The 17,322-nt window shown below is 51.2% G+C and overlaps 4 protein-coding genes and 2 non-coding genes across 6 annotated transcripts; 2 read left to right on the top strand and 4 right to left on the bottom strand.

Moving 5' to 3' along the window:
- Positions 1–773: 773 nt before the first annotated feature.
- On the bottom strand, positions 774–3,821 carry An11g04460 (uncharacterized protein; the record flags this gene model as incomplete). The annotated part of the gene is made up of 3 exons (XM_001394402.3): positions 774–3,332; positions 3,427–3,525; positions 3,603–3,821. 3 exons carry the CDS (start codon positions 3,819–3,821, stop codon positions 774–776), a joined length of 2,877 nt encoding a protein of 958 aa, XP_001394439.1.
- A 251-nt stretch (positions 3,822–4,072) lies between these two features.
- On the top strand, positions 4,073–5,479 carry An11g04450 (hypothetical protein; the record flags this gene model as incomplete). Its single annotated transcript, XM_059750221.1, has 5 exons — positions 4,073–4,242; positions 4,326–4,565; positions 4,650–4,797; positions 4,906–5,022; positions 5,258–5,479. The coding sequence occupies 5 exons, from the start codon at positions 4,073–4,075 to the stop codon at positions 5,477–5,479; spliced, it is 897 nt and encodes a 298-aa protein (XP_059604299.1).
- A 1,629-nt stretch (positions 5,480–7,108) lies between these two features.
- tRNA-Lys (TTT) lies at positions 7,109–7,194 on the bottom strand. The gene has a single exon. It is a non-coding gene; the product is annotated as a tRNA-Lys (tRNA).
- Positions 7,195–7,467: 273 nt separating this feature from the next.
- tRNA-Lys (TTT) lies at positions 7,468–7,553 on the bottom strand. Its single transcript has one exon. It is a non-coding gene; the product is annotated as a tRNA-Lys (tRNA).
- Positions 7,554–8,614: 1,061 nt separating this feature from the next.
- Positions 8,615–13,659, top strand: An11g04420 (uncharacterized protein; the record flags this gene model as incomplete). Its single annotated transcript, XM_059750220.1, has 5 exons — positions 8,615–8,777; positions 8,820–9,194; positions 9,327–11,705; positions 11,760–11,877; positions 11,931–13,659. 5 exons carry the CDS (start codon positions 8,615–8,617, stop codon positions 13,657–13,659), a joined length of 4,764 nt encoding a protein of 1,587 aa, XP_059604298.1.
- Positions 13,660–14,443: 784 nt separating this feature from the next.
- On the bottom strand, positions 14,444–16,468 carry An11g04410 (uncharacterized protein; the record flags this gene model as incomplete). Its single annotated transcript, XM_059750219.1, has 1 exon — positions 14,444–16,468. One exon carries the CDS (start codon positions 16,466–16,468, stop codon positions 14,444–14,446), a length of 2,025 nt encoding a protein of 674 aa, XP_059604297.1.
- Between the last annotated feature and the right edge of the window lie 854 nt (positions 16,469–17,322).

Below are 17,322 nucleotides of genomic sequence, written 5' to 3'. Positions count from 1 at the left end.
TTATGAGCTTGAGGTCTGTGGGCTTTCATATGTGCATTTGCTGTAAGCTCTTCGTAGCGTATCATAGACTTGTTATTTGTTATATCATGATGTATTGCGTTCCAATTCATTGATAGCTATCCACAATGAGCACAAGCAAGCAAGAAACTTCAGGCCTTCCCCTGGGCCCGGATACCTCTGATTACAGATCACTCAATGATGTTAACCAAAGACGAAGAAATGTCGAGTCATAAGAAGGAAGTATAAACCCAGGCGGAGCGCGAAAAGAAAGAATAGAGAGAAAAAATAAAAATGAAAAGAATGGGGGATAGATCAATATCCCCATCACCAAAAAGCAGACAAAAAACAGATGAATACAACTGAACCCAAACACACTATTCACTCCAGAATGCAGACGGCCGTTTAAACAAATTTTGACACGAGTAATTAAAAACAATAGAACCTTGAGAACAGCCCCTTATGTCATCCTCTATTCGCCTGTCCGGGTCGCACATGGCCGTATCGCTTGCAGATCAGTCTATAAAAGTAGATCACTGTGAGTAGGGAAAAAAAAAAAAAAAGAAAAAGAAGGCATGGCCTCGTAAAAAGACAGCATCCGAAGATTGAAGTGAGGAAAGAAAAGAAAAGGGGGAAAAAAAGGGAGGTATAAAGGTTAAGAAGTAGCCCCAGAGGGGCAGCAACAGACAGAGTCTTGGAATGCAGTGATGCATTAACTAGCCCGACAACATGATAGTGGGAACAAGAGAGCGTGAGGACCTAAGTTGGCGCCTCTATTAGAGTCGCCTACCATGGTTGCCATGTCTGCCTTCTTCGAAGCTTCGCCGGGAGGCCCCGAAATCGCTCATAGCAAATAATAGCGGCTCGTCCTCTTCAACTTGTGATGGCGGAGGAATATTGCGGCCCGAACTAGGCCGTCGCCCAGCTGCCCGACGATCTTCAACAGTCGAGGTGCCGCTATTACTGCCACTCGCATTGACATCACGATCATGATCGCGCTCAGCGAGATCAGAAGGAGCACCGCGCGCAAGGCTACTCGAGCCGGAGCTGAGAGAGTGCGGCCCACCGGACAGTCCTCGCCCCCGACAAAGGCTGAAGCGTGGTTGGTAGACATGATTGTTCGACGGCGACGGTGCTACTGTTGGCCCTGACAATGAAGTTCGCTTGTGGGGGCTTGTTCCATGCCCCGTTGAGCTCGACCTTCGGCTCGGATCTTCGCTAGCCAAAGGGGGACGCTGTTCTCTGCGCGTTGGCTGGGTGTTTGATTTAGCCCCTTCCAGGTCATGCTGTCTCTGTAGGGCACTTAAGCTGTTGTGAGATCTCTCCTCAGCCCCGAGACTTACGCTGCGCAGATTGAAGGGGAAAATCTCATCATCATCGGTCGCAACTGGTGGAGGGGGGGGAGCAGCAGAGCTGGGCCGACGATAAGGCGGGAAGGGCAACCCTGGTGACGTAGGAATATCAATCGCATTTACCGTCACGACGGACGGGCGATGAGGTATGGTCGGACCCTCAGGAGTGTAATCTCCGACCGAGGAGGGTTGCTCGCGACCTCTCTCGTTGCCATAGTCAACAATGCTGTTAGAGCTAAGGCGAGACGGAATGGCCGGAGTATGTGGGGTGTGGGGTGAAATGGGCTTTCCCGGAGAAGAGGCCGTCGAAATCGAAGTACCAGCCACCATGGGAGGCACCCCTGAGAGCTGCTTGCTCGAAGAGGTCGACGAACGCTGCAAGAGCATAGAAGATGACATTGACTCCGACAGTTGTGCGTTCGAATCTCTCATTCGCTGAAACCGGGTCAACGCAGCCGAAGTAGCCGTTGTCCGGCGTGCAGTCACATCAGCAGAAGCCGAGTTTGATGTTCTCAGGAGATCTTTCCTCAAGTCTAGCATCTTCAGGAACTCCGTAATATTCTCATCGTCTGCATGAATGGAATCTGCACTTGTCCCCGTGGCTTCAGCAAGTAAGCCTGACCCAGGTTGAGGGTTGGAAGACGTTGCACTGGTCTTGCCACTCGAGTTTTCGTCGTCTATTCTGTTGATGTTGCCCGAAGAAGGCCTCCCGCGTCGATGGGTGAAGGCGCTACTGTACCTTGCGATTGGTGTAGGCCGAGGCGATGCCGAGTTTGAAGAAGTAGCTGTGGTCTCAGAAGCCCCGGGCAAGGGTAAGGATTTGCGAGCGGAAGCTGCCATGGATGGCGGTGGCATGTTCTTCGACTCTGGGAATTGAGGGCGAGTCATTGTCCCCGACCGTGGCGACATCCCCAGTGGAGGATCAACAAGAGACGGCGACGCAGACAATGGTGGTGCTTTGAACGGAGGGAAAGAGATAGACGATCGTCTAGCAACGCCTGGGCTACTTTCATTCGCCAAAACGGCAGCTCGCCCCAACGGGCTTGCTTTCACAACTTCTACAGGCTTCCGGGAAGAGGAACTCGGGGGGGATGGTGACGCAGCTCCTGATTCGCGGGCGGCGCGAAGAGCTGATATTGGACTCGCACTGGTCGTAGGGCCGACATGGTGGAACGTTGAAAGACTCCCATAAGCTCGACTTGGGTCAGGGTCTTCGACAGTTCGTTTCTCGACAGGAGCTGATCCGACCCCGGAATTGGCGGCCTTGAGGTTGGATTCCCTGCTTGGAAGTGAAGGGCGAAAGACCTCGTCATCGGCCCCCATGAATCGTGAACTCAGGAGGGCCTCCGAATCGTCCACTCGAAACTCACAGCTCGTTCGATAGGTCACTTGGATGGACAGGTATCCGACCGGCGACTCCGTGGTCCCAAAGGTATACGTTTCGACCACCTTATTACTGCTGTCAAACAGTGGCGTAGTCAGGCGATCCGGCCTGGAGTCGTCCGGATTGGGTTTCCCAGCCAAGATACGATACCGGATCTGAAGCGCCGGGTGCGCATGAAGCCTCCCGTTGCGCTTCGCGAGCTTCCACGCGGGTAACAACTTGGAGTAGGTGAACAATGTCCTGAACGTCACGATACTCTGTTTATATATTTTTGGCAGAATAGAGCCAAGATCTGCCGGTAGTGCCTTGTTCGGCGTATTCCCCAGTTCCACTCTCCATCGCTCTAGAATAACATCCTCGGACCTGGACGATACCGGCCCCTTGGCATGTGCCTCTGAAGACCTAGAAAGAGATTCCAGAACATCGAATCGTTTCCCTTGCTCATCCAAGGCAACGAGACTCTGGTTATTCGTCAGATCTTTCGTATCCAGATACGTCTCAATGATCAACGGCGGAGGCGGTTGTTCGCTAACGTCGTTTATCCGCCAAAACCGAAGCTGCTCTCGGAGGGCGTCAATATCTTCTAAATCGATGGCGAACTAGGAGATGGAGCATAGTAGTTAGCAGGGTATATGGTTACTTGGCACAATTGATGGGAAGCAGAGGCTCAGCATATGTGGGGACGTAGCATACCCATCGATTGACTTTGGGATTTATTTTCGGTGTATCGTCTGAGCGAGTTAAGTCGATCCGGGAAGCCAGTATTACTAGAGCAGCTTTTGTGTGATAATTCTAGACGCAAAATACGATTAATCAATGGGCCCTTTGTAACAAAGATAAGGGGACTAGAAGCCGATTCCAAGCCATACCGTTACGAGCTGATTGAGCTTCGATATTGCTTCTTTCGCTGGGCGTGAACTGGATGTCTGTCCAGATGACCTAGCCTCCGTCTCTATGCCCAATCCCCGTGTAAGTTGTACCCTGGGGTCGAAAGCTGGAGAGTTCGGGCGGTCATCGGAGCGGTTTGCGCCCGGCCTGGATGCGGAGGGAGGCGCCGCAGGCGCCGGAGATCGGGGGTGTTGATGCATGATAAAAACTGCGGATAATTTAAGAAATGGAAATAAAATGTAACTGAGCCGTCTTCAAGCGGACACAGCGTCCAGAACGACCGCTGCGTGTATGTTTGTAGATCAAGGAAATGGGGAGGTGACGGTCCCACTGCGGAAGGCCATGCTAACAAGCCCAACAGCCCGAGTTAAGGTCGACAAAGGGAAGCAGATGGAAGAAGAGGGGGGGGAGAAAGGCTGAGCGCTAAGTAACAGGCACTGATTGAGATAAAATGAGGGACGCCGATATCATCGTTTGCTGTGCTCAGGCAACAATAAGATGTTGGAGCATTTGGAGCATGCGGTCTAGACAACCTTGGGAGCTTCTCCGCACTGACGACTTGGGCGGATCCAGGCGTCCGGGGGTGCACGGCGTTCTCACCGTAATGGGGAGAACCAAGGGGTTTTAGGAACGCATGATGGGGACTACAAGAGAGGGAAGAAGAGGCGATGGTCAAAAAGGGGGGAAGAGTTGTAGGAGAGCAGGATCCACGGAAGAAGGATGAAACGTAGGAAGTGGAAGAATGGAGAGGAAAAGGAAGAGAGGGAAGAGCGAGAGAGAGAGAGAGAGAGAGAGAGAGAGAGAGAGACAGAGCGTTATGGTAATGAAAGTCAGTCTGTTCAGTCAAGCGTACGGGCGCAGAGGGTCTGTGACGCACACCCGGTGACTCGGTGGTTTGAAAGGAAGCAGGTCAAGTGCGAGCGGTCAGTCAGTCAGGCTGACGGGTGCCACAGCAGGTCCCCCAAATCAAATAAACCATGCGATCTGGGACAGTACAATCAATGGCTACGAGAGATTCAGTCAGTAAGGGAGCTTCCACTTGATCGAGGGAATGCTCTTGTGCTCTGTATTTTTGGACGGACCAAGATTATGGCGCAGGAGTTGCAGCTGGAGATTAAAACGGGCGATTGGAAGGCGGTCAAGCCGCAAGCTGCGGCTGCAGTTCTGTATGAACCAGTATGAACCAGGTACGGCCAGTCTAGTGCGAGCGTCACAGAACGGTATTGGCCGAGAGATAAGGAAAAGCCGATCAAGCGGTGATAGCATGAAGTCATAGCCTGATAGGCGTGGCTGGCTGCCAACTGGCACGGGGACCTGCCAGGCATTCGTAATTACCCCGTTAGATGCGTGGTATCTTACCCGAAATTGAAAAGAGAAGGGGGGCTCTTGTCATCTGGAACGGTACTACGTACTAGATTCAAACTATCCTCTAAGGAGGTTAGCCTCCCAAGGTTACCGCTTGCGCCTGGGCGATCAATCAACTTGCATGATAATCCCTATCCATGACAACATTCCATACTTTCTAACTTTAGCCATCTCAGCCCTTCCTGTGGTGCCCGCGAAACCTTCCACACAGCAATGTCTTGCTTCTGAGCCGCTGTCGTAGATGGTCGGCAATTTCTTTGAAGCCAAACAGGCTTCAGAGCCAACTGACAGTCTCAACTTGGGATGTCTACGACGCAGACCAACGAGATGGGGGTGGATCGTAGAGCGCAGACAGCCTCCGAGCACCGAGAGCATGGACCACACACCCCCCAAGTGTCCTGGGACTGGCTGCCTCACCTGCAACGGCCTGCAGGTTAGGTGGAGAGCAGACGCCAGTTGCCCGGTCTACAAGGCACTGTACCTTAGCCTGTAGCTATACCTTTCAGCTCGAGCCAATGCAATCTAGCCTACTGTACAACACACTGCCGGCATGATGCACCGGAACTGCGAGGTTTGCAGCCTAGGCGGCTGGCTAAGACCCCTTAGACAACCTAGACTCTTAATTCATCGTAGACCCCGAATCGGGGAAAAATGATAGGTGATGCATCATCCCCAGGAAAAGCGTGAGACTCTATCGGGGGAAAAAAAAAAGGGATGAGTAAATTTGGAAGTAAAGAAAGCAAGCAAGCCAATGGGGATCGGCTCTGGCGCATCTCTCAAGAGACTTGGATGTGGTTGTTTGGAGCCAGTTGGTGGTACAGCTGTATGCGCTAACCTAGATCACGATGATAGGGTCTGGACACTTCATCTTTCGTACCTTTGTTTGGACTGTTTTCTTGATGGGTTTGTAGCCTTGTGGCCGATTGTTGCCTACCTGATGGATAGAATGTATGTGAAGACCCGTGATTGCTGAGATTACTACTACGTACAGGCAGCCACAGGCATAGTTACCTACTACTGTGCCAGCTTACACACCGCCTTCTTTCCCCCGGAAGAAGCTTTCATCATGCCTGAGGCACGCAGGATCTACGCCTAGAAGGGGCTATGATTTAGTATACTTCCTTATGGAATACTTGGGGGAGGGGAGAATGAAAAAGACAAAACTTTTATTTTTTTTTTTGGAAAAAAAAAAAAAAAAAAGAAGAAGAAGAAGATTTTATTATCTTTCCTGACAATAGGCTCCACGGATTCCGTAGTGCGCTATCTACTGTATGCAGTCAATCTATACCTACGGAACAGCTAAGAATATGTATACGGCGTCGAAGAAACATTATTGGTAAAAGAAGTAGTCAGGCCAAAATCATTCCTAGTAATCTGGTTGACACAAGTAGCCAATAGAGCCCTGAAAACTCCATTATTGGCGATTGAATATGCTTTAAGCATTGTCCATCATAACAGCCGACCAGGGTCCCTGCAACAATGTGGAGACATTGACATTTCCAGCAAAGCCTACGCAAGATGTGAGTGACAACAAATGCTTGCCAGGGACTAAAGCAGAGCATGACAGTATGATGTATTCGCTCAGTTGTGCGCATCCCTGTAAATATATCTTGATAAGATGGATGGATATAGTGTCCACCTGACAACATGCACAAGGACAGCGACGTAGGGTCATGCCAGGGTGTTCTATGTCACTTTGGATAGACAAAGCAATACGTCGAGTGATAAAGGTGGATAGAAGGGGGTATTTTTAGTACAACCACTGATTGACATGGATGATGGGACAAAGACAATAGGAAGGGGGGCCCTCAATAGTGTAAGGGTTTGAGTCTGGGTAAACACGACGAGAATGGCGACAGCGTAGAATACATCTGAGATGTAGTAAGTGAATAAGCCATGAGCACATGTAAAACAAAAAGGAACTTGGGAGTGTGGCAAGCAAGCCCTTAAGAATACTCACTGACAGTTAGGAAGTGCTTTGCTGAAGACTGTCCAGTCCGATATGACTGTGCGACGGCTTAATTGTATATCCACCTCACAGATAACGGGCGAGATTGGACAATACTAATTTTGATGTGGTGTTGGTGTCGGCCGTGCGAAGGACAAAAAATTAAAAAAAGATCGCCCGATGCGAGGGTCGAACTCGCAGCCTTCGGATTACGAATGATCATAAAAGTCCGACGCTCTGACCAATTGAGCTAACCGGGCAACTTCTGATAACGTGACGGCATATCTATCTGATTTGAATGCGAGGAGCAAAAAGCGGGCCACATTGGCCAATGTACGACCGTGGAGATGGATAGATCCACCTGTGTACCGGATTTGAAGCGATACGAAATAGCACAATATCATATTGTTCGGTCATCACCATTGTTCCTGTTATTCGTTGGGAGCCCAATCCTGACTGATATTACGTATGATGCCAGCAAAAATTTAAGACTACTGCGACAAAAGTGAAAAAGTGAAAAAGAAAAAAAAGATCGCCCGATGCGAGGGTCGAACTCGCAGCCTTCGGATCACATGTGATCGTAAAAGTCCGACGCTCTGACCAATTGAGCTAACCGGGCTGTTGTTGGCGGATCTACAGATGATTTGATATATAAGCCAGAAGAATACTTTAGGGCCTACTAATGGATAGATATCTAGCGATCTCTATGCGATACGCCAAGATCATGATAATAGTGTCTGGATGATAATCTTGTGAGATCGCCTCATTTGGTGTACTATTGTCGGGGGGGATAGGACTAAAGAAGAGTTAGGTATGTAGTATACAATCTGCCAAGCTGTAGGCTGTAGTCATGATACTCTAATGAGTATTAAATGTAACCGACCGAACGGCTGGATCTACAAAAGATATACTTATGTAGTAGCACGGGTTGTAGGGCATGAGACAAGTACACATGAATGTTGCAATACCTGTGTTCAGTACCTGGATATCATACAAATGATCTCCGATACCAACATCAATAGCAGAGATACTAGCCTTGTAAAAGATGGTGGTTACACATTTCCCTTATAGCATACTTACTTCATTAATGAAATGCTCCTCGCCGTCCGTCGGAGAACATGGAGGGGTGCGCCGCTGCGATTGGCCACCGCCCGGAGAGTATTATCCACGGATCAGAAGGAAAGGCATAATCAGTCTGTGCTTCCCTGCGAACGCCCTTCAGTCCATCTTACTTCCTGTCCGGCTAATAGCCTCCATCCCTCCTTGAACCCGGTCATCCGACTGATTTCGCGGTCGCGTACCTTCCCTCGAGCTTACCCGACGCGCTGAGCCCTTCCCTCCCCCGCTGTTCACCAAGACTCCGAGTCCAATATTCGTCCGACGTATAGCTATCATCGCCACCGCATCTCCGCGTTCGATTTGCTTCACTATCCTCATCGGCAAAAAGCCATCACTTACCACGTCCTAACCCTCCATCTACGGCCCAGACATCCTTTCTCGAGAAGCCTCCGAAAGATTGCATCCTCCCCGCGTTGACCATCGTCAACCCCTCCTTTTCTGTCCGGTCAGAACACTCTTGTCACCCACACTCTTGCTGGTGCGCCGCCAACCCTCTGCGGTTACAGCGACGCTCTGGTTCTGGGTTGATAAGAGTTTCTGACACACTACAATTTTGAGCACATGAGTAGCAAGCTCTGGGGTTTCTTCTTTTACGATGACGTTGAGAGCTTTCGGCGGTTCCTGGCAACGGCCACCTATACGAGTGGCAGCCAGCGGACGGGAACCGGAGGGGCTTCTCCCTTCAAGCCGGGAAGCCCCGGGTCCGTGATAGCCTCTTCGCCAGGTACGTCGACGAAGAGCAGAAAATTGACGGGGACCTCCCCAGGAACTCCCATACCGGATCGGGGTGGTAGCCTGCGCCCCGGCAAGACGTTGTCTCGGGAGGAATTGAATGCACGGGATCATCACGGTCGAACCCTGCTTCATCATGTGGCGTCCTCGTCAAAAGATACTGCAATCGAATTTGCCATAGCTCTGCTTGAGATTCCCGCTCTTGATATCTATGCGCAAGACTGGGAAAGTGGTTGGACGGCTTTACATCGAGCTTTATACGCAGGAAATGCAACGATCGCCCAGGCCTTGATGGCTCGGGATATGCGCGATGCTACAGATTTCAGCAAAGCAAGCAATCCCGGGCACCCAAGTGGAGGGTTGATTAAGATTAAGGACCGAGAAGGCTATAGTCCATTCGACGTGTATGGTGCGACGATTGCGACCCGCGATATCAAAAGTATCAGCTCCCGGACGACAGCTCAAGACCCTCTTCTTACAGATATGGATAACAGTGATGCTGCTTCCGATGTATCGTCCCATGGAGAAGGCTTCGACGAAGACCCACGCAGTGCGAGGAGTATTATGAAGCCCAGGATTAACCTGTCTGGTGACGAAGTCTTCACCTTTGGGAGCAACAAGAATCTGAATCTAGGAGTTGGGGATCAAGATGATCGTCAATACCCCGAAAGAGTCACTCTCAAACGACCCGAGCACCTCCTACAACGTTTTTACCGTGAATTCCTGGAGCAACGGTCGGATGATGATAGGTTTGACTCCGATCAAGAATCCGGACACCAAACGGACCTGCCAGCGTTGGTGAAGAATAAGCCCATAAAGATCCAGAACATAGTCATGTCGAAGCTTCACACAGCTATTCTCACTACTGACCCCGAGTCCAACCTCTTCCTCTGTGGGTTCGGGCCCGGCGGGCGCCTAGGTACGGGGGACGAGTCAACTCGATTTAGTTTTGTCTGCATAGATAGTGGTGGGCTGGTAAATAGGAGGGTGATTTATGTTGCCCTAGGCCAAGACCACACTCTTGCGATCACTGACCGCGGCGAAATTTTCAGCTGGGGCAGCAACAAATATGGCCAACTTGGCTACAGTCTCCCAAGGAGCAATAACCGGGACGACGTGCCAATACAGAACTCGCCTCGACAGATTTTCAATCCCTTCAAGAAAGAGGCTATTCTTGGGGCAGCAGCATCGGCAATCCATTCGGTGGTCTTCAGTACCTCTGGTCTCTACACATTTGGTAAAAACGAGGGGCAATTGGGACTGGTGGACTCCGATGCTCGTTCACTTGAAATTCAAACGACGCCCCGGCGGGTAGGAGCATCCCTTTTCAGCGCCCCGATCCAAAGTGTTTCTGCTATCGATCAGGCGACAGCAGTTCTTCTCCAGAATCATGAAGTCTGGGTGTTCTCGCAATACGGCTATTCGAAGCTCTTGTTTCCTCTGGACGTCAGTTCGAGGTTCATAAAGGACAGTTTCATGGCTACACGATATGGTTCGTCTGTCAACGAGATCGTTCAGGTCAAGTCTGGTGGAAATACCATCTGTGCGCTGTCCAGCTTTGGTGAAGTATATACAGTTCAGGTCAACAAGACAGAACATCCGCCCATATCGACATCCACGACCAACCCATCTAAAACCCGCAATTCCTTGTCCCAGCCGACTCGCGTTTGGTCCATCAAGAAAGCCCATATGGCTGCTGCAGATGTAGATGTTGGGCAGGATGGTTCGATCGTCATTTGTACCGTCTCCGGTTCGGCCTGGAGGAAGGAGAAGCGAGGAAAGACGAAGGATGGTGCATCGAAGGATTACAAGTTTGCTCGCGTACCCGGCTTATCTCGAGTCATCGGCGTATGCAGCAATGCCTTTGGGGCATATGCAGCTGTGCAACGCGATTCAGAGGTCACGAAAGAGCAAATCCACGTCGACAAGTCTACCTTATGGAAGGACCTCCTTCCTCTGTCTCCATTCAAATCGCTACAGGAAACCATAGTCCCGGGAAGTCATAATGATGAGAAGGACGCTCATACGGACATGGAGCCTGCCATAGCTATCAGGAGAGCCGTCATGTCGTCTTCAGAGATCGAACCATTGTTCCAAACATCACAGTCCAGAGCACCAACTGGGACAGTGTGGCTCGGCACGAGCCATTCTGACATACATATACCGGTGCACGAATTCATTCTAACAGGACGCAGCATGGTGTTGCGGAAAGCATTCCAGGACTTCCGCAGTACGGACCACGCCTCTGTTCCTGACATTCTGACTATCCAGCGGGACGGTCGGGGCCAGACGCACGTTATCATCCATGCCGTTGATGTACTCACTGTCCTGAATATTGCTTTCTTTGTATACACGGACAGCATCTTGGACGTCTGGCAGCAGGTGCGGTACTCGCCGGAGAGTGCCTCTAGATATCGCCAAGTTCGGAGCGAGGTGATGCGTATTGCTAGCCATTTGGGGTTCTCGACTTTGGAAAGGGCTGCTAGGCTTATGATTGAACCGACCAAATCTCTCAAAGCTGATATGGAGCGAGCTATCAGGGACCCAGCCTTCTTTGACAGTGCTGATGTGGTCATCGAGCTGAATGGGAGTGAGGTGAAGGCACACAGCCAAGTCATTTGCCAGAGATGTCCCTTCTTCAATGCCCTCTTCTTTGGCCGCTCAGAAGGCATGTGGCTATTGGCACGTCGGGCAGATTCGGAACACATGGTTCGCATTGATCTCAGGCATTTCGAGCCGCATGTCTTCAAGTTTGTTCTTCGCTACATGTATGCGGACACGGAAGCTGAGCTCTTTGATGATGTCCGATCGAGGGATCTGGAAGACTTTATAGATTTGGTCCTCGATGTTGCATTCGTGGCCAATGAATTGATGATTGACAGATTGGCTCAGATTTGCCAGAAGATGCTTGGAATGTTTGGTAAGTTAACACTCCTTGTCTCTTGGTTATTTTTTACTTATCAATATATTCTAGTGAACACACGCAGTGTGTGCCATCTACTCAATGCCATTGCTCCGTGCTTTGTGACGGAATTCAAGGATGCTGCTCTGGAGTACATATGCTTGAATTTGGAGGACTTGCTGGCGAACAGGTGAGAGCAAGCACATTGTACAACCATGATTGTGTTTCTCACATCTTTTGCAGGCTATTGGAGGATCTTGATGACGTCTTGCTCGGTGCGCTTGACGCTGTCTGCCGCGACAACCAGATGACTAGCTTCCCTGTTTCGCGGGGTCGAAACACGGAAGAATATGTCTTCGAAAAGTACCCCGAAGTAGTATCCTTAATAGAGGAAGACAGAAAGCGGAGGATTGACTCCATGAGGATCAGGTCCCGTCTCAATCGCATTGACGCCTCCGAGGGCAAGCCACGTATGATGAATAGTGACAAGGCAGCTGTCTCGCCATTAGCGCAGAGAGTGAAAGCTACTCCAGCAAAGGATAGCTCGACTCCAGCTAGTAGCAGCCCCTTGCTCAAATCGAGGCAGTCTGTGGGTGACCTGATGTTCCAGATGGATGATGAATATCTTCTGTCTCCTGGGGAATCCGGAAAAGGGAAGGGTATCGTGCGAGAGGATAAATCACCCGCTGCAAACAAGCACAAGCCGTCTCTCGATTCGCCCGCTCTTGGGCTTAGCTTAGTCGACGGTGATTCGTTCGGGGGTCGAAGTTACCTGGATGACCAGATGGCTTCCTCGCGAGATCTTGCAGTTCCAGAGTCGCCGAGCGAATCTCGCGCTGCCTCGCTTTACAAGAAGCGGAACGGATCCCTGACCCCGCCAGATGCTCAAACCCCCTGGAGCTCCTCAGCATTATCGTCGTCCAAGAAGAGCCTTAAAGACATCATGAGCGAGGCTTCGGAAAATCGGGTATCGAACCTTAGCTTGGGAATGGGGGCTCGTCGTGAGAATAACAATGCTACTTCCAAGCTATCCCAAAAGGAACGGAAGAAGATCCAGCAGCAGCAGATGCAAGATATGCTTGCTGCTCAACAAAAAGCGAAGGAAGGGCCCCAGAACCCCTGGAAACTGCCGAGCACGAGCAGTCCCGCTCCCGTCAATGAGCAAGCGAGTCCATCCGAAGAATCCGCCAGGTCTACTCCAAAGCCCTCGATGACTCTTCGTCAGACAGTTGCTGGCACCCCGCCGCCTATCACAAAGTCAAAAACCACTCCCGTCCAAGGTCAGGGTCGCAGTACCCCCAGCAAGGTCCAAACGCCATCTAAGCCCTCACTTCCAGGGCCATCAACCGCTGTACCACCTCCTTCTAACCACCCACCCAATCCTCAACCTTCCATCCAATCCATCCGTCACATACCACGACCTGAACCCTACCAAACGAGCTTCCATACCCCATCATCAAATTCACTTTCATTAGCCACCATCCTCATGCAACAGCAAACCGAGAAAGAAGAACTGCACGAAGCTGCTACAGCGAAGCACAATCTTGAAGACATTCAACTGGAGCAGCAATTCCAAGAATGGTGGGACAAAGAAAGCAGACGTGTCCAAGGACTCCCGGAGCCCGGCTCTGCCCCAGACACTAATACCCAAGAAGCCAGAGACGCTCGGGGCAACCGCGGCCGTGGCAAAGGTCAGGGACACCAGCAGCGTAAGAGGCGCGGAAAAGGCAGTCCCAATGGCACCACTGACAATCCTACCTCACAATCATCACAACCACCACAACCACCATCACAACCTCCACGGAAGGACCAGCAGCCAAAGAAGACACATTCCGCTCCTCGGCGTGAGCAACAACCACAGCGACCACAAGCGAATGGCAACCACCCAGACCCAGCTAGTGGCAGCTCCCGTCGCGGTGGTAGAGGTGCTGCTCGCGGTAGAGGCAACCGAGAACGCGGGAAAGTTGCTTGAACACTTCTATACCACCTGCATGAATCTTCTACGACCTCCATGCCATTTGAAGTGGGGATGTGTGCATACCCTGCTACATTTACCCTTATATTATGTGGACCAATGATATATTAGTTATGCTTATAGACGGGAAGAGCGATGGAAAGAAAGAAAGAAAGAGATTTCTAGCAGGATAGACTTGGGGTTTTTCTATTCAGATCATCTAAGCCTTTGGGTAACTCTGTATGTTTGTATTGTATGGTTTATCTGAGAGACGAATAATATTACTTACTCTACCTTTCTCTTCTATACTTGAATTCAATTAGTTATCCTTCATTGTAGGCAAGTCATGCTCAGTACATACCAACCACACTATATATGTGATAAAATAACATCATATATAGTGCATTATTTATAACTGACAGAAAGGCCCGCAAGTCACAGAAAGGAGTATGGACAATAATACTAAGAAAGGTGGTTGTTAAAACAATTGATTACACTATTACGTAAAGAGTATCTATAATCGTAGCACACAAGATAGACAGAGAAGGAAGGAGGCTAAAATGGGGAAGCGAGAAGAGAAAGCAAGTAAAAGGAAAAGGCATAAGCAACAGCATAGAACATCCCAAGTTGATATCTCATCATGACGCCATTTACGCAAAAGAACATGTGACTCCGAAACGACCTTTAGCGCTACATCGAATAGAACCGAACGCCATGGTTGCTAATAAAGAATAACCAGGAACACAGTGAATGACAGCGGTAAAGAGTAAACAGAAGGGTGGGATGGGAAGGTGTTGTACAATTAGCCGGCGGTGGCCACTTCGCGACTATCCCACATGCGACGGATCATCATCTCCGCTTCATTAGCACGAAGAGTGTCTTCGGTGATGTCCTCCGGGGCTGAACTGCCATGGACAGGTTCGTCGGATGTGGAGAGTATGCGATGGGACGGGTGTTGAGATTTTTGTCCCTGGGCTGCATCGGATTCATTCACAAGATCGTCTGGGTCTTGGAGGTAGGCCTGGGAGACTGAGGTGTGCATGTCGTGATCCCTTTTGCCGATGAGCTGTCTGGGCTCTGGGCTAGCGCTATGGCGACCCGTGCCTTCTTGCAGGAGGGTCAGTGCTGGTGCTGACTTGATCGGCTTGCCAAGTGATGCCCTTTGTCCCACGCTGGAGCTGGCAGCACCACCCTTGAGATCATTGAGGATCATGTTCAACCGGTTGAAGCTGTCACCGGTGGGAGACTGGAACCTTCGCACAACCGTGAGCTCCAACGCTGTCTTCTCGTACGCTTTGCGGATATGCTTGACTTCATTGTCATGTACGGCCCCACCTGTGCGGGAAGGCCCGTTGACAAGGGCCCTGCCGGGTTCAAATGGGCCAGCGCCCGGCCGAGCGTGCGTCACAGCAATGTATGCGGGATCTATGGCTGAAGGAGAGACCGTTGTAGCAACGCCATGGTTGTCAGGCGGTGACGTGTTGAGCGCCGCAGTACGTTGCAACCAAAGTTTTTGCTGCGTACGGGAATGTGGCTCGGCACCCTGCGGCCTTGAAGGTGGGGAGGCTCGTAGCTTCCTGGAGCTGGTACCGCGAGGAGATGGTGGTGTCTGCGGGTGATAGTGTGGTAGGAAGGACGATGGAGTATTCGGGTCGGAGTCGGTACGAGAAAACGCATGTGGTCCAGTCTTGTTATTAATAATGAACTTTGAGACGCCTCCTTCAATCGAAGACGAGGTCGCCTGGGCCTGAGTACCCGGAGTATGCGCCAATGTATTGTGAGACGAAGACAGGGGCCGTCGTGCACCATCAGGCCCGGACGCCAAGTTGGTCAGAGATGCATTGCGCGAGAGCGATTCCACGGCGGTCGGCTTCACCGTGGCGGATATGGAAGACATGGCGGGCGGTGCTTTGGCGGAATGGGACGGAGTTAGCAGGCGAGCGGCAATATCGGGATGATCGAGAGCGCGGCCCGCGTCTTCGTGTCTTTCCTCAGATTCAGAACGCTGTTGTGGAGTGTTGTCGTCGTCGTCGTCGTCGTCGTCGTCGTCGTCGTCGTCGTCGTCTTGATCGTCGTCGGATAGGTTGTCTTCGCCGAAACTCTTGCTGGTTGACTCTGGAAGACTGGTTGCTCGAGGAAATTGTGGGTAGGAGCGTTTGACGAAAGTAAGGGGGTCCACCAGCACGGCAGGATTCTCCACACTCTCCTTCGACTGTGCGACCGAGCTGCGCCGGGTACTTTCAGGTGACTGAGTGGTGTCTTCCCAGTCAGCGTCGTCGTTGTCGGAATCCGCCAGCTCAAAGCCCACGGTCTTCTTTTTCCCAGAACTCGTGTGAGGGCGGTCGGTCACTAGAGCTTTCTTCCCCAGAACAGCCGAAGTATTGCGTCGGAGAGCCGGGCTCGAGTAGTTCTTTTTCATCGAACCGGTGCTGCGGTGTGGTTCGTCCAACACCCCATCCCAGCGGACGTGATGCCCCCGGGGGCTTGCAGCGGGTGTTGCGGGTGCGGACTTCTTGCGCTGATGCACGCGAGCGGAACCTTCCGTGGTAGTACCGATCTGGTGGGAGGACTGGTGTCTTTGTAGCTTGTTCAGGTTCTTTCCGAAGGAAGGATTGCGGTGGTGATTGCGATGACCACCGCCAACCAGATGGGGGCGATGGGGACGATGAGGAAGCTTCTGAGGGTTGGAGGAGTGAGAGTGAGACAGCTCGCCTTGGGTGGTGGTGGTAGTTGAGGAGGAGGAGCGCGTGACGACCGCGTGAGAGGAAACAGCGCGGCGGCCCAGCCCCGGGCGCTTGACTGGGGAAGAAGTGTTGGAGGTCGGCATGGCGGGAATAAGAAATCACAGGCAAGGCGAGCAAAGAAAAAAAGCAAGGGCGTCCCGACTGAGAGGGGAAAGGCACACCGGCGAGAGAGGAGGAGGGGGGGAATCAGCGCCGGATCGGGCGAGGAGCAGCACGTCGGAGGAATAGCGATCAAAGCGATTGGAGGACTTCTGCAGTATTAGAGGACCAGCCCAGGTAAGCAGTAAGTTCGTTCCTGGGTCTCACAACAGCAGGATTCAAAAGAGCTGCAGATAATTATATGAAGGGAAAAGCAAAGAGCGATTGTCTTTCCAGCAGAGATGCGAGGATGCTGGGGAAGCGCGGGGAAGAAGCAATTGGTGGCTGACGCAAGATGCGTTACACCAGTCAGTTTGAAGAAGAGGTGTGGAGGGGAGGGAGTTTCGGGTAAAAAGAGAGAGGAAGTTAGGGGAGGTGTGAGGGAGAAAGGAGAGAGAGGTGGTGGATGTAGACTATATCAAGTATGGATGGAAACGAGCAAAAGGAAAGACACACTCGAGTAGGAGTAGTAGTCTATGACATTGGGGAGCAGGACAAGTAGACAATCAATTCCCCCAGGCCGAGGAGAAGGAGAGGGAAAGATGAAGATGGATGAAGATGAAGATTGACGATCGAAGATCGAAGATGGAATCCGGAATGGAAAACGAATGAACGAATGAATGACTGAATAATACCTCCCCGTTCCGTTTCCATACCAAGTCCAGACCGAGTATCCATTGCTGTATTTTTCCCTTTTCCATTTGCCACTGAGACCGGCGATCGCCAGCAAACTTCTCCACGAGGCAATTCCCCATCTCTTCTGGGTCCTTATCTCCATTTAATCTCAATTTAATCTTAC

This window comes from Aspergillus niger (assembly GCF_000002855.4).
Source record: "Aspergillus niger supercontig An11".
Lineage (NCBI taxonomy): Eukaryota > Fungi > Ascomycota > Eurotiomycetes > Eurotiales > Aspergillaceae > Aspergillus > Aspergillus niger.
The sequence above is the reverse complement of the archived record's forward strand: the minus strand, read 5'-3'. Positions and strand labels throughout refer to the sequence as shown.